This window comes from Balaenoptera musculus, chromosome 6, assembly GCF_009873245.2.
Source record: "Balaenoptera musculus isolate JJ_BM4_2016_0621 chromosome 6, mBalMus1.pri.v3, whole genome shotgun sequence".
NCBI classification, from domain to species: Eukaryota; Metazoa; Chordata; class Mammalia; order Artiodactyla; family Balaenopteridae; genus Balaenoptera; species Balaenoptera musculus.
In genome coordinates this window covers 104,328,306-104,345,609 of record NC_045790.1, presented here as the reverse complement: position 1 = coordinate 104,345,609, position 17,304 = coordinate 104,328,306, and the positions used below count along the sequence as shown (strand labels likewise).

Below are 17,304 nucleotides of genomic sequence, written 5' to 3'. Positions count from 1 at the left end.
AAATCTTACTCTACCCAGAGCTCAGCCCACCTCATATACTGCCTTCTAAGGAAATCTAACACCCATTTCCTTACCTATGACTACCACACAGTAATCTGCATGCCTCTTGTGATCTCAGAATGCCAGATCTTACATTATAGATACTTGTATACTAGTACACACATACTCATCATATACATAGATACATACACACATTTGTTTTCATGTATTCCTTCCCATGATGTCAAAGAAGATGCTTTCTAGTATCTGCTGTCTTCTCTTAAGAGTAAAAAACAAAATTAAAAAAATCTAGAAAGATTCAAACATACTTATGAGGCATAGTAGTAGTAGACTAGGAATCAAAAAGGTCTTACAGCCTCAAAACTCAGCTTCCACAATTGTCAAAGAGGGATAACATCCCTTTTGCCTGTCTTCCTAGGAGGATGAAATGAGATGATAAATAGGAAATTGCTCTGTACAAGGCCATAGGTAATACAGTGTGCTATCACGCCCTCATGTTCTACTTCAGTAATATGTTCTAAACCTACACTTCCTGGTTTCCTTCTATCTCTGTTAAAATTTATCTGCCTTTATCTAAACGTGGTCTATGCTTTCCATAAAAAATAATACACCTACGTAGTTGTAAAGGTCAAACCATACGAAGCGTACAAAGAAAAACAGCAGACCCCTTATACCTCTCACCTATTCCCTGCTGCCCAAAGGCAACAATTTTCATCTTTTTTAGCTGTTTGTGTTTCCTTCCTATTTCTAAACAAAGCGCATAAATTGCTACTTTCTGGCTTTTCTTTTTTTTTTTTTTAAAGACTTTCTTGTATGGGAGATGATACTGTAGCTCTATTACAGGCCCAACCCCACCTACCCTCCACACATACTTCCCCCTTCCCCTCATCATGACTCTCAACATAATTTTGCTACAATTTTTGGCTAAATCTATATTTCTCATAACTGAATCACAGAGTATATCATGATTGGATTTCCTTCTTTCATTCTCTATTTTTTCTAAACTTACTAATTGCAAATTTTTTTCTTTCCCTCAGTGTTCTATGTATCTATATTTGTAAGACGGGTAAATATTTTGAGATCTCACATATCTCAAAATGGGTTTTATCCTCACATTTGAATGAAAGTTTGACTGGGCATAAAATTCTAGGTTAAAAATCACTTCTGGGACTTCCCTGGTGGCGCAGTGGTTAGGAATCTGCCTGCCAATGCAGGGGACAAGGGTTTGAGCCCTGGTCTGGGAAGATCCCACATGCTGCGGAGCAACTAAGCCCGTGCGCCACAACTACTGAGGCTGTGCTCTAGAGCCTGCGTGCCACAACTACTGAGCCCGTGTGCCACAACTACTGAGCCCACATGCCACAACTACTGCAGCCCACACGCCTAGAGCCCGTGCTCCAAAACAAGAGAAGCCCCTGCTCGCCACAACTAGAGAAAGCCCATGCGCAGCAACAAAGACCCAATGAAGCCAATAATAAATAAATAAATTTTTTATAAAAAGTCACTTCTTAAAAGTTTCAATTTATTCCCAATTATCTTCTTGCTTCATTGTGGTAGAAAGTCCAATGCTATTCAGATCTCTGTACTTAGGATGTTTCTACTATCCCATCCCTACTCCAGACCAAGAAGCTTTTAGGTTTTTCTTTATCTCCAGTGTTCTGAAATTTTATGATTTGCCGTCACAAAGTCTTATTACTTTAAGCTGGTTGGTCCTTTTCATTATGGAAACTCATATCCTTCAGTTCTATAAATTTCTCTTGTGATATCTGAGAATTTCCCCATTCTTTTTCTCTATTCTGTTTCTGAAAATCATGTTATTCAGACATTGGGCCTCCTTGATCGTGCCTCTAATTGTCTTGCTTTTTACCGCCTTTATTGTCTTTTGTTTCACTATCTGGTCTACCTCAATTTTATCTTCCAACATTTCTTTTTTTTTTTTTTTTTACGATTGATTGATTGATTGATTGATTGCTATGTTGGGTCTTCGTTTCTGTGCTAGGGCTTTCTCTAGTTGCGGCAAGCGGGGGCCACGCTTCATCGCGGTGTGCAGGCCTCTCACTATCGTGGCCTCTGTTGTTGCGGAGCACAGGCTCCAGACGCGCAGGCTCAGTAGTTGTGGCTCACGGGCCTAGTTGCTCCGCGGCATGTGGGATCTTCCCAGACCAGGGCTCGAACCCATGTCCCCTGCATTAGCAGGCAGATTCTCAACCACTGCGCCACCAGGGAAGCCCCAACTTTTCTAATTTTAAAAAATGTCTGATTATATTTTTAATTTCAAAAGCTTTCTTGTTCTCTTTCTGTTTGTTTTTTTTTTATGGCATCCTTTTTTCCTTAATGGATGCAAAATCGTCTCTGAAAATATTAGTTACAAATACTGGGGTTTTTTTTTTCAGTTTTCTTCTATGACTTGTTTTGTTCCCTCTGATTTCTTTTGTTTTGGGCTCTGTGCATTCATAATACATTTTCTCAAATCTATTCGTAAGACTTTCTCTGGTTGACTGTTGATATTAAAAGATAAGGAACAAAAAACTAATTGGAAGCTCTATATGCATGGGTGGGATTCGCTGACTGATGGGCATCAACTTAATGTGACTGGGCAGGGACTGTCGGAACTGAGAGCCCTTAGATACTGGCCCCCAGACTAGACTCCTCTTATCTCCTGCTTAGAAGGTTTAAGGCTAAGAGCATTCTGGGAGTGTAGTGGGAAAGGGAGACTGATTATTTAATAAGCAGACTTTCTCTTGACACTCGTGTTTTCAACAAGGTGTCTTAGTCCTATTCTCAGCTATGCCTGGCATGCAGAATGCCTGTGGTTCAACCTCCAAAGAGTAAGTCTCCCCATCTTCTGCTGGGATGTTGAGAAACCAGTGGCCTGCTAGGGCCAACTTGGGATGGGGATCAAGGTGGTGTGCAGTGGAGGAGTGGGGGGGGGGGGATGAGTGACGGTATCTAAATGTGCCTTCAATAAACTTTCTAACAATTCTTCAGTTTTCAGCTTCATACTACTCTCTGCCTGAGAGGCATATCAGGAATCTAATTCCCACATATTTACTGGGTTTTATGGGCAGATCAGCTTGATTCTTTTTGCCCCTCCCCCAAATTCAGCTTTGTCAATTCTGCTGAGTCAGTTACCACTTGTCCGCTGGGTTTCTATAACCCCAAATTTTGTTAGCTTCATTCATTTGCCATCATCTCTGCTCTTCTCTTTGTCCACATGTATTATACTTTTGCCATTCTTTATAGTGGAGTTAACAGAAATAAATATGCATACTAAATCTGCTATATTTAGTAGGAAGTCTGTCACATGTTTTCCAAGTATGGGAGTTTGTTGATATATTGACAAAAGTTTCTTAATCTCTCTAAGCCTAAGTTTCCTCACCTGTAAAACAGAGATATAAAAAAATTAAAAACTGCCTGATAGGTTTCTGTGAGAATTACGTGAGGTAAGAATGTAGGCTCTGAAGTCAGAAAGACCTGGGTTTGAATCCCAGATCTTCCACTTATTAACTGTTTGTCTCTGGCAACTCGATCTCAGTCTTCTCATCTTTGTAATGGGGTTAATAATAGTCACTAGCTCATAGAGTGTCAGAAGGATTAAACAGGACAAAGTTTATAAAATTCTTCTGAAACATAACAAGCCTCAGTTAACATTTATATCATTGCCCATAATGCTTTCTACACCTAAAATTACATACACAAGTACATACAAACACCTCATATCAGTCTATTTAAGTCTTATTCAGGACTTGGCTGAGTGAAGGCAAACTCCGACTCCTCTGCAAAAGCAACAAGATATAATAGGAATGGATGATGGATTAGGAAGTAGGAAGTCTGGGTATTATCATAAATGGCTGCGTGGCCACTGGACTGGTTTCCTGTCTATAAAAAGAGAGAATCAGACCAAATGATCTCTAAGGTCTTTTACAGCTCAAATGTCCCTCCCTATCTCCTTTGTGGATGATCTGACTTTCAAAAATTTAATGTTTCTATTCTAATTACCTGACGGATACTGTTAATTTTTATAGGTATTTTCATATATCTTGCTTTTCCAACTAGACAGTATATATTTGCTCCATGAAAACCAAGATGAGTTGCTTCCCCAAACTAACAAAGTAGTAAGGCCACCCTTTGAATACTAAATCAGAAAACAATGTTTCATGGTAGAAGTGATACATACATAAAACCACCAAAAAGAGAAAGAATGAGTTCGCAAGCTTGTAAGACTGTTAAAATTTGCAAGGAATTTTACTAAAAGATAAGTAACAAAAGAAGTTAATTTAAAGAAATAATATGTCAATTAGAAGGTAGGTTGGTCAGTACTGGAAGCACAGATAATTTCAACTTTTATTAGGATCCTAATGACCAGGTTTTCTGATTTCAGAGATGGAACATCAGGCTCAGTCTTATACCAGTAAATTTTCACATTACAGAACCATATTCTGAGATTCCATCCTCACCAAGCAACATTTTGAATATGGTTTGGCTTCCCATGAAGATCTACCAATAGAGAAAGACTGCTCCCTATTGCCAGCACTGATTTCTTATTTTAAACTAATAAAGTGACATTACTGGCATAATGAACCCACCCAAGAAACAGACCCATGGTGTGCCAACTGTCCCACCAGTAGGCCTTGGTAAATTCCTCCTGATAAAGTCACTCTGTGAAGCTTTTTGAAACACAGATCACAGAATTTTTCTATATGAAACATCTGAAAACTATAAAGTTCCATAAGAAAGGAATCATGTGATCCTTCTTTAAATCCCTGAGGCCAGCTAGCTATACTACCTGGCATCTAGTAGAGCTTGCTACGTAAGCGCTTCTTGATTGCTTCTTAAACTTTTCCAAAAAGCCAGTTATTGAATAATACAATTTTTCATACCCTATAGCAGTATCATAAGCACTTCACTCTGAATACATGACCAACAGTGTGTTAAGAAAAGAAAGGAAGGGAAGATAGAGCTAGAAAAGTGGTAAAGACTGAAAGAAAAAGCAAAACCAAAGAATTAGAACAATTTCTTTCCACCAAGCTATCCTATTCTATTGCTCCTCTTTCGTAGTGACTGATTTTTACAGCCTATCTTATCTGGATCTAGAGCCAAGATCTTACCCATGCTGTGAGAAACTGGCAGTTTGACAGCACTGCCTGAAGTTCCCTGGGCCGAGGCTACACAGTTTCCAGGAGTAAAGTTACCTAGCATATAAAGCACACACATTCCCACAGTAGTCTCTTGGTACTAAAAAGAGATATTTATTATATAGAGTCTAGAATGGCCTTGATCAAATGAAAAACTGCTTATGGGCTTTGGACTACCCTTTGAACATCACTGGTCTATAATGACTCGAAGTAATAATAGTGACTAGAAGTAATAATTAGAAAGGCTCATTCATTAACTCCGTAAAACTTACTAAAACTTCTGCTCTAAAAAAAAAAAACAAAAAAAAAAACTTCCACTCTAAGCCAGGTCCTATGTTAGATTTGGGGGATAAAGGTATGAAGAGACATTGTCCCTGCCTTTAGAGACTTTGGAAACAAGTAAAGAGCGTAAATGTAACAGTTCTATGTTGAATTTAAAGTTACTGTTATTTTTGGGATTGCTAAGTAGCATGGAATAGTCACCTAGCGTTGACTTCAAAGATCTTACGGGGGGAGCACCACATCATTATATGCAACTTCCTTAGATGTAAAACTATGGCAGATACAAATAACAGTACTCATTTTTATTTTCAAAGCACTTTACATATTACAAAGTTCTCTTACATCCGTTATCTAATTCAATCCTCAAAGTAACCCTGTGAAGGATGAAAGGATTATTATAAATAGAAGAAATTAAGTGCTTAGAGAAGCGACTAGCCCTTACAAAACGAGTTAATTAGTAACAGAAACCTAGATTCGCAGTTCAAAGTTCATTTTACATATCATGATTCCCTTATCATCCAAATTTTGAAGAAAAGTCAAGTGACTCATCTACAGCCATAAGAAATGTCTAGAATATTCCTTGGGTCTGCAAAATACGTTAATAATATGTACATTTAATATAAAATATTTAGTAACCTGAAATAGAGAAATTATGCAAAAATCAACATAAATAATGACTTATGAAGACTTTAAAAAAATTTCATAGTTCCATGATTCTCCCCCATCCTTAAACTTCCCCAAATTTCCTCATATAGCAATAAATTCTGGTTTGCCAATAATTTATTTCACAAATCTTTTATGATACAAAAACACAAAGTCAGTAAAATTCCTACAAAGCCATCAAAGGCAGATGTTTTAATCAAACCTGCAAAGCTGAGGAAACTCCCAGAAATCACTCTACCGTCTGGGAACTTGTAACCCTGCTGCTTCATTTTCAAGTTCAAAGAGGTGAACAGTAAATGCATTTAATAGTACAAAAATTCAAGTTTTCCCAATCCTTAAAATACTGAGACCATTATTCAAGTAAAAAGGAAAAGCCATTATAAAAGGCTCAAAAACATATTTATCCAGCAATAAACCTTAAAGAAAACCCTTTCCAAAATGGAATTTAGGGTTAAAGCCAACAGGTCCATGAAAAATTCAAATATCGATTCTGGTGAAAGATAATTCTTTCATTGAAGTGGAGCACTTGTCCTTTTGTAATTGCTTTTCCGCTCTAAGAGGAAAAAAACACACCTTCACTGAAATCATTGTATAAAAACACAACTAATTACAAATATAACAATTAGTATAGCCTTATTTTTAAATTTACTATGAAATAATTTCAACACTGTCACCAAAAGCTTATGCTTCCTCTGATATCAGTCATATACTACACAAAGTTAAATGGGCTGTCTTGCCAAAGCCTAAGGTAACTGACTCTAAAAATATACTTTTTCTCATTCTGAACTAGTCAGATTGGTATTTAAATAAAACGTCATTAAATGTTGCACTAAATATGCAAGGATGAAAAGGTTACTTAAATACAAACTCTCCAAATGCATCACATAGAAACTGTCCCCAGCCACAGAAGACTGTATGATTGCATTCAGACACAACCCTTCTCCCCAGCACACACACACCACAAGAAAACAAAAAATTTTAAAGCAGTACAGACAATGAAATGTGAGAATAGAATTGATACCTGGAAGAAACGTTAGAGTTTATAAAGTCCAATGACTACAAGACAAACTGGAAAGACATCTGATATTAAGTATCAGCTGGGGAGGAATACTTTATTTTTCTTTAAAGTTACTACATCTACTTAGTTTCTACTTTAGTTTTAGGCTGAGAGGTTCTAATGTGAAAAAAAAAAACAATAAAAAAAACCCTCTGACATCTAAATTTGGTACTAGGGCAAAAATATAAAAATCTATTAACAAAAGCTCTTATTAAAAGAGTTGTTGCCTTCCAGTCATTTAAAGCTCAGCTTGATTAGCCATTTCCAGAAAATTAAACAGAGATTTCCTCATTTCCATAATATTCCCACAAAATCTTTTCCAAAAACTTTTCTGTTTTCTCTAAAATGGAACCCTACTGTAAGAAAAAATTAAAAGGGCTCAGTACCCCCCCACACAAAAAATCTACTAACATCAGTATTCTATAAAAATTAATCTTTATGAGTCCCATATCTGAACTAAAAATTGACAAGCAAACGGTGCAAATCTGAACAGGTTACATTCTCTGATATATATGAAAAAAGGGAATTTTGTTTTCTTAGATCTGTGCCACTTAAATAAAGGGCAATTGTATACAGCCTTTTTTCAGAATCTAACAGAAAAGGTTTTCTACTTCAAATGGCAACTTAACAAAGCCACTGCTAACATAACTTGCAATTCCAATATGAGTTCTAAATTTTGAAACAACTTAGAATCAAATTTTCTAATACTAAATATAAAGAGCAAGCAAGCTTCTGGGAAGAACTCAGAATCTGAAGCTTAAATGTTTATATTCATACTTGTTCTCTTAATATAAAAATGTTTAAGTAGAATACATTTGAGGTTAAAATCAAATCAGTCTCTAAAACCTAAAATCATAAGAATGCTATCTTTTATTTTAAAAGGGGGTAGGAGATTTTCTAATATGATGATGGAAAACCAAAGCATATCTGCCTGTTTTATAAATATCTATGTCCTTCCTTGGACTCAAAAATCCACATTTCCCTTGGTTTTCTTCCATCTTCGATCTCACTGAATACCACTGTCACATGCAGATTACAACATCTAGCCAAAGGCAGAGATCATGTAAGTTCCCTGAAGACTTCCAAAACATTAAAACCAGTAGAAAAGCAGAGGAAATACTTTCATGCTTGGAGCTGCTGGGAAATCCTTCTCTCCTTTTAGAAAAATAAACCTCTCGCTCTAAACATAATTGCTTTTAGGAACAAAACATCACTATACATACAAATACACAGCACTCTCAATTAATAATTCTATAGATTTTGCTAGTACTTTGGCTTTAAAAAAAAAAAAAAAAAGCCTATTTAGGAAACGGTATCCCAAGGATTTTTTTTTCCAGAAAGAGAATAGCAATAGAGAGAGAATCAGAATTTCTCCTTCTCTCATTCAAATATGGATTCCTTAACACTAACTGAAATAATGTTTTTAAAAAGAATTAGTTGCTACTTTATTAGATGATTCCATTTAACCCCAAAGAGACCATCTCAATCAACCCCTCCTATTTTAAAAATGAACTAGCTAAATGTACATTGTATTTTCTGACTCAGTTGCCTAGGACACCTTTCTTCCTGATATTCTAGTATTTCAGAAAGTCTCTAGATAAAAAGAGCAGAGAAGACTAAAGACACATTTCAATGTATTTTCACCATTATAAAAATGGCAGCCATCAGCCTATCATTTAATTATTTTTCAGCTTATTTAAATGCATTTTGCTGTAAAAGAGAAATCTAACTCAATTCAAATATTCTCAATACACACATACACAAAGGCTTGGGCAAAAATACTACAACACAATCACTTTCAGTATACATATTTGTTTAGGTCTCAGTGAAGCATGGCATAAAATATAGCTTAGTTTTTCTATAAATTATATAATTTGACTGCACTTTTGCTTCATGGTTCAATGCAAAAATTTTATTATTTTTTTAAATTTATTTTTTAAGATTTTTTTTTGATGTAGACCATTTTTTTTTTTAAGTCTTTATTGAATTTGTTACAATATTGCTTCTTTTTTATGTTTTTTGGTTTCTTGACAGCGAGACATGTGGGATCTTAGCTCCTCAACCAGGGACTGAACCCACACACCCTGCATTGGAAGGCGAAGTCTTAACCACTGAACCGCCAGGGAAGTCCCCCCAAATTTTAAATTAATGTTTAAGTTTTCACATTATTCACTGTATTGAGAATTCTCTCAAGAGAATAAGACATAAAACATTTGACTTTCTGAATGACAGTGTGGAAACCTGCAGGGTAGTTACACTTTGACAGATGTAAAGAAAATTTTAAAACCCTGTTAATTCATCACTGTATTTTAATATTTCCTGTTAAAAGAAATCAATTGTACATGAAGCTCAAACAGCTGGAAAGAACCCAGAAAAGCAACAAGAAAATGGTGACTTTTAAAAATGCTGACGCTTTTCACACCCAGGTTCAGTCATGCCAGCTGGAGAGAGGTGTTAGATATGGCTTTATTCATTTTAAGTCTGAGAAATACAGTCATTTCCATGACATTATGGAAATTGGAACCAAGAGCAATTTATCTTCATGGTCCTGATTCTTCTCATTCGAAAGCATCAAAAAAAATCATTTCTGCAAACTTAAAAGGTATTTTGGTTGGATCATTTGTTTAACTATTGCTTAGAGTCAAACTATTTTGTCCCATATTTCCCAGTGAACTAAAAATACAAAAAGATAAAAAAGACACACACACACACACACACAACACACAGTGACCCAATATCTGAACCACTTTAGACATGAAATCCATTAAGGGGGCCTTTGCTCCTAACTGTGTAAGGGTCCTTAGCTATCATCTGACTTGCACAAGAAGTACACATGGCCCCTGAGAGGCGCTTTAGTCCCCTTTGGAAGACACTGTTGGAAAGACTATAAATGACACAGTTGCAGAAACTATTACTAATAGCAAGCCAGGTGGTCAAGAAGGATGCGAAGCGGTTGCTGTGGCCAGTGGAGCTCTCCAGTAAGAAGTAGATGATGTATGGCAACCAGAGGATGTAAAATACACTAGTAATTCGGAACAGGACCATGGCATAGCGCTTATCAGGACAGGCCTGCACCTCCCCAGTCTCCCCACTCTGGCTGCTGAAGCGGGCTTGCCTTTCGCTGATTTCCTTTGTGTGCTGTTGGCAGATGCGGAAGATGTTGAAATAGGTGAAGCACACAATGAGGGCTGCTGGGGCATATAACATCATCACGATGAACAGGGTGAAGTAGGGGTCGGTGTGCCAGGACTCCGCACACCACTGAAACACATCTCCATGATATCCAGGTTTGCCCCAGTGGAAAAAGGAAGGCAGGAAGACCAGGGTGGAGTATAGCCAAATCAGGAAAATACACAGACGCAGTCTCCAGGGCGTAACCAGGGTATTATAGGTTAGAGGCTTAGTGATGGCAATATATCTATCGATGCTGATACAGGCCAGAGAGGCCATGGAGACACTCTTCAGAACTGATACTACAAAACCAAATACCTGGCAAGTCAAGGACTCCTCTACTGGAAGCGGGTAGTGGAGGAGTGATAAAGAAGGGACCAGGCAGCTTACCCCAACCAAGAGGTCAGCATATGCCATAGTCTGGATAAAATAACTTGTAGTATGGTGGTTCAACAAAGGTGCACAGTGAAATACAAAAATCACAATAATGTTGCCAGAAATAATCAACACAGTTAGAAAGACAATAATCAATACTTCCAAAAGGCAAAAATTGACAGTTTCCAAATAGCCAAATGCCAAGAGGCAAAAAGGGTGGCTGCTCTGATTACCATCCAAGGTAGAGTTCATCTTGAGCTCAGGAGTGATCTCTCACTTCATGCTGCCGCTTGGCTGCTGCCAACAGTTCAAAGGAGCAGCTGCTGTCATTGCGGTCAGCTCTGTGTGTCTGTAATAATGCCCGAGGAGCCTTAGTCCCCAAGCTCCCGATGCTGCTGCTCTGGTGCATTGCCTGCAGTGCAATTCCCCTTTAAATCCTTCTTGGAATAGGGAGAACCAGCAGCAGTTGTCTGGCCAGTCCGAGATGCGGCCATAGTACCAGGTTTACCATACACATAGCACCAGGGGAGTAAGGCAAACTCTGGGTACAATGTCTTCAGGCCAATGAGGGTAGGGGGTAGGGGCAGAAGGGAAGGGAGGAAGATTAGGACTTCAGCAGGAGTTGTAATGAGTCTCCTCTGAACAGCTGATAGAAGAAAAGGAAAGAGTGTTTTACATTTTGCATCCAATGCCCTAATCAAGAACCTGGCTGGCTCGAGCTGGTATCACCCCTCCCACTCTATCCCACCCCACCCGGTACAACTATTCATGGCTACCCTCAGTAGCACCCCACATAACTGGTCCTTACTCTACAGAGGAGGCGCAGCAACAGCAAGCTTTCATGATCAACATAAAACAAAATCAATCGCAAGTCAGATCAATCTAACCCCATTTCCTTTCATTTGAGCTTTTCGGGGGAGAAGAGGAATCTGCTTATAGAATTTAATTACCATGAATAAAATTAGCCAAGATAACTTATTTTCTTCATTGATTCCAATGTAATACTTTGCCTCTTAGAAAACATTTCAACAGCATTGATCTGTCTAGCTCAATTTCAGAGTATTACCTGTAATTCAGCATGCTGCGATCCAAACAAAAGCCACAGAACACCTTAACAGAAAGCCTTGCAAAGCAGGAGTGTGCCTCAGCCCCGTTTACTGCAGAACTGAGACACAGAGGGAGGGGATAAAGGAGTAGGAGGGGAAATAGGGAGAAGAGGGGCTTGGGAAAAGGAAGAGGCGGGGGAGGGGAAAGAAAGCGCCTGTGTGCGCACACACTCCGGCATCTTTAGCAGCTCATTAGAATTCATTGCCAGAGAGGTGCTCCCTGATTTCCAGACTGCACAGTGGGGGAATAACTTAATATGCCTGCAGGGCAGTGTCTGAAGGCTGTTTCCTCGTCTGTCTGGAATCCCCCTCTTAGTAGATGGAGCAGAATTTAGACTGCTAGTAAGGAGAAGAGGTAGTAACCAGGACAGAGAGCAAGCCAGGAATTAGATTGAAACACACTGCCAGAGGGGTAATGGTGAGAGGAAATTCCTATTTTCTTGTAGCATTTCCCATAGAACAAAGAGCAATGTTAAAGAATGAAAGTGTGTTAACAGTGCATGACAACTGAGGAATCATAATTCAGCACAAGAAGTTCTAGCTAGAAGGCTACATATTTAGCATTAATTTTCTCTCATGATTCACTAAATATGGATCTATTTTAAGAAACGTGACCAAAATAACAAGCAAACTTAAAAATTAGGTTTTCAAGAGAAAAAATAAAGAAAATCCCAACTACTCTGAATATTGCAGAAATAGCACACACAAAGAGGAATTACATTGTTCCTGTATTCGACACTATCCTATGTTTTTGAGATGCCATTACTTGCTTCTAGTTTTCTGAGAAGTGGTACACAAATATACAAACAAAAGATGGACAAGAAAATGCACCCACTTCCACCCAGGTCTGAAAATTGCAGGAAGTTTCATGGTACAAACTAGCTTTGTATCTTAGAATATACAATCTTGTTTGTGCCTACTTAACACAAGGCAAATTGGGATTTTATTGTGGCTCTTCAGGTGATGTCATAAGTGATGACAATTTTCAGCTAATTGGGAGTGTCAAATTATGACAATTTTTAGTTAATTAGAAATATGTATTTTTAGTATCTTTTCCTCCAGGTATCTTTGCTCTCTCAATTCATCCTTCTAAGTTTCACATAACTCAGTAGAGTAAAATAAAATAAACAAATGTTGACATTTGTAAACATTCCAGAAGGTCTGCACACCTGGATGGAGATATATGCTATGTGATCCAACTTTCATTTTTTATCTGTTTCACACACATGCTTTCTCATTGCAGGCAATGGTCACTCAATTACATTTTAAGATCTGAAGCGCTGTGCTTATTACACGAAGGCAAGGAACTCAAAAAACCTACTGAGCATAAGCTTGATAGCTGTAATTGACAGGTCTTATTGGAAAAGATGGCAAAGTGCGGCACAGCAAAAAGACCCATGGCACTGTACACCCATCTGGCTCAAATCCTTGCTTCCTTGCTCTAATATTACTTAGCCTCTCTTAGCCTCAGTTTCATCATCTGTAAAATGAGGATCACACTCCCTATTTCATGACGTTGGTGAGAAATAAAGCAGATAGTGTATACAAAAGGCTTACCAATACCTAGCACACAGCGGGTATATAACTTTACTTTCTTCTCATACAACCTCAAACAGCCTTCCTAAATAGTCTGTGTTTTCCCGCCAGTCCTATTGCATTGCTTGAGGCTGGGGCTCTTCTGAATCCTAAGGTGCCCTCTCTTACTGTGACTGCTCAGTTCTAAGGGCAATAACAACAGTTATTTTGATACTTTGCTGCCCTGCATTCCTCAAATACATTGAGGCTGTACATATGTAAGGCAAGAAGGAAAGATGATATGGCACTAATTATTCCCACTAGACAAATAATTTCTCTGCCTATGTCTCAAAACCTGACTTCACTCCTGAGTTCCCCTTTCCTTCTACAATTTGCCTGCTAGTCACACGTCTTCTACCTGGATGTCCTATAGAGACTTCAACCACAGCGTGACCAAAATTAAATACATTTTTTCCCACCAAATAAGCCTCTTTTACTTTTTTTCTAACATTTTCCCAGGTACTCAGGTATGAACTCAGAAATCATCTTGACCACTCTCTCCCTTAATATACCATTCTTAGTTACCACATCTTATGAATCTATTTCTATAATGGCTCTCAAATTCATTTCCTCCTTTTAGTTTTTAATACTTTAGGCTATCATTAAATATTGTCTGGACTTCTAGTCTTGTTCATTTTTCTAATCTATTCATTTCTGCCTCGTTAAAATATCGAATAGCACATGCTTCATTATGGTTATTATGAACTCCATTATTCAAGAAGACTCAATGGCTCCTATTGCCTTTCCAGTCTGATCTCACTATACCGAAACCCCCAAATACCTTGCCCTCCAGCCAAACCAGGTTACTCACTATTCTATACATTTGACATAGACTTTATTTTTGGACTTCCATGTTTTGAGTGCTTAATAAATATTGAATTAAAAAAAGAATGATTTCTGATTGTTATATTTCAATAAATGGAAAAACCATTCACCAAAGTCAAGAGTCCAGGCTTTTTTAACTACTTGTAAATTTGGGCATGTAACTTATTCTTATTCCATCTCAGGTTTCTCATGTATGAAACTAGACAGTTACACTGATAAAAACAGGTATTACATTAACTGATAATTTTAAAGAATTAAAAATGTTATAAAAATGCAACAAAAGCCACAAACTGTTACAATACCATTAGTACAATAGTAGTTCTTTCCATTTTGTTTCTATTTTAGTAAAACCACTCTAGGAGCTATAATCAAAATATTCATACTAGGAATTAAAAAAAAATAATCAGTCAAAAGTTAAATGTTTTGTTTTGGATTAAAGGAAACCATTTTCTCCAGAGGAGACAAATTACTAATGACAAGGGGGAGCAATAAATCTATGTCCTCACAAAAATCTATACATACATTTCCCCTTTAAAATAATGCAGTCACATGATTTCTTTTTAAATAAAAGAGTATTTCTGTATATATGACTGGAAGAAAATACATTAAAAATCAATTCTACTTTTCACTGGATAGTGGGATTACAAGTGATTTTTAATTTTCTTCTTTATGGTTTTCTATGTTTTGTGAATTTGCTAATTTCTATGTGCTATTTCTACAATCAGGTTAAAAAAAAAAAAAAAGCCAAAGTAATATATAACATGTCCCTTTTGGTAAAGCTAACAAAAAACCTGGCCATATGATGCCCTCCCAGAGCCACACTGAATAGATGATGCCAGGTTAAGTCACCTACTTCATGGGGCTTAGCTCCACTTGTCCTCATGCCATCACTGCAACATTACTTCAGATGGCCTTGGTACTCAATTTAATTCAAAACAGACACCTACAGCCCCAGTTAAAAATTTTTACAGAATGAGAATATAACTAGATGAACCATGTGAAATTGTTAATACTTAACCATTTCATTTCTGGTTAAATATTTTCTGATCTACAAAAATGGCAACTTCTATATGGCTCAACCTAACACTAAAAAATTAAAATAACCAAATCACAGAACTAAAAATGAAAAATGGCAGAAAGAGAAAGGAAACATCAAACAAAAAAGAGAAAAGATTGTTCAAATTACATTTATTCTTCTCCCAACCTCCTCAGCAGTTTATCTACTATAGATGGAAAAGGATCAATCTCAGTGCTTGAAATTCATAAGATTCACTTCTGGGCATTATCTATCACTTATTATTTAGTAAAAATGAGCTTTAAATTGTTAATTTATTTAATCAACATATTATTTTAGTTCAGCTGATGTGGGTGTATTTATATAGATGTCATTCCAAACCCAATTTAATTCCTCCCTCTCCCTCATCTTGCACATTCATTCAATCACCAAGTGCCAAGGATTCTACCTCTGAAATTTCTCTCAAGACATATCTCTTTCTCTATCCCTTCTGCCACTAAAACAAACCAAGTGACAACTATCTCTTGCATGAATTACTAACAGGTTTTGCTGCAATTTATCGTATTCCATTCTAACTCAATAATACAAATAATAACAATAACAAACCAAGTGACAATTATCTCTTGCCTGAATTACTAACAGGTTTTGCTGCAATTAATCTTACTCCATTCTAACTCAATGATAATATAAATAATAACAATAACTAAGCGGTTAATTTATACTTACCAGGGGCTATGAATTGTTCTAAGTGTTTTCATGCATTATCTAAGTTATTCTAACAACTCTACAAATAAGATATTATTATTATCCCATTTTACACATAGGAAACAAAAAGCTTAATGCTAAATTGCCCAATGTCAATGGCCTGAATACAAAACTAGGATTTGAATCAAGACAATCTACCTTTAGATGGACACACTAAATCACTTTGCATACTGCCTCCCAAACCTGAATATATGATTTGCCTACTTAAAATGACTTCCTATTGCCTGAGATATTAAATATGCCTTATTTAAGCTTTCTAAGATCTGGCTCCTACCTGCCTTCTCTGGCTTTACCTACTTTCACACTCTGAAATTGCCAAGCTCTTTATCACCCTTGAGAACATGCTTTTCCCTTTGACTTTTAACACCACACATGCCATGCACACATGCCCCCCTATCCTACCACCACAATCCCCCTCCCTGGATAATTCTGAACAAGAGAACTTTTTGAACCCTTAGATGAGAAGTCCTTGTCATTTGCTGCACAACAATATGTATCTTCTTTTCTATAACCCTCATGCAACTTTATTCCAAATGGTTAGTTAATTGCCTATTTCCCTCATTAGACTGTAGATTCCTCCAAACCAGAGAACAGGTACATTTTATTCATGGGCATATCCATAAGACCTTAACACACGGCCGGCACAAAGCAGGCTTTCAAAGGTATTTCTGATTGACTAAACAACAAATACCTAATAAAACAACAGGCATTTGTTTTTGGATGGGAAGACCTTTCAAGTAAAATCCTAGTATGCTAACAGTTTAATTCACCCATAATTATTAGGTTGGTGCATGTGAAATTGCCTATTTGTAAATCAAACATTGTCAAATATCAGCAATTTTAATATGACCAAACCTAATTATGTTTTTATAGTCTTATAATTCGGAAAGAACTTGAAAACTGCCTGGACAGATATGACTTACAGAAACTCATCAGAGGGTACATGAATTTACAAAGATGGGATATAGGGACTTAAAAATTATTTTCACAAATAACAATTTAAAGGAATAGTATCTCAGTCCATTAGGAATGCTATAACAAAAATACCATAGACTGAATTGCCTATAAACAACAAATTTAGTTCTCATAGTTCCGGAGACTGGGAAGTCCAAGATCAAGGTGCTGGCAATTCGGTGTCTGGTAAGAATCCACAGTCATCTTACACTGTGTCCTCACATGGCAGAAGGGGCAAGGGAGCTTTCTATGGTCTTTTTTAATAAGGATATTAAGCCCATTCATGAGGGCTCTACCCTCTTGAGAGGCCCCTTGAATCTTGAATCTCCTCTCAAAGGCCCCACCTCCAAACACCATCACATTGTTGGGGGTAGGGGTGGT

At 37.2% G+C, this 17,304-nt stretch overlaps 2 protein-coding genes across 5 annotated transcripts in view; both read right to left on the bottom strand.

Moving 5' to 3' along the window:
* RABGAP1 (RAB GTPase activating protein 1) overlaps positions 1–17,304 on the bottom strand; it is a 159,896-nt gene that overhangs the window by 56,387 nt on the left and 86,205 nt on the right. The gene's annotated exons all lie outside the window — the stretch shown is intronic.
* GPR21 (G protein-coupled receptor 21) lies at positions 9,588–11,784 on the bottom strand. The gene is made up of 2 exons (XM_036854768.1): positions 11,750–11,784; positions 9,588–11,329 (listed from the first exon to the last, which is right to left on the bottom strand). Exon 2 carries the CDS (start codon positions 10,933–10,935, stop codon positions 9,886–9,888), a length of 1,050 nt encoding a protein of 349 aa, XP_036710663.1. The 5' UTR covers positions 10,936–11,329; positions 11,750–11,784; the 3' UTR covers positions 9,588–9,885.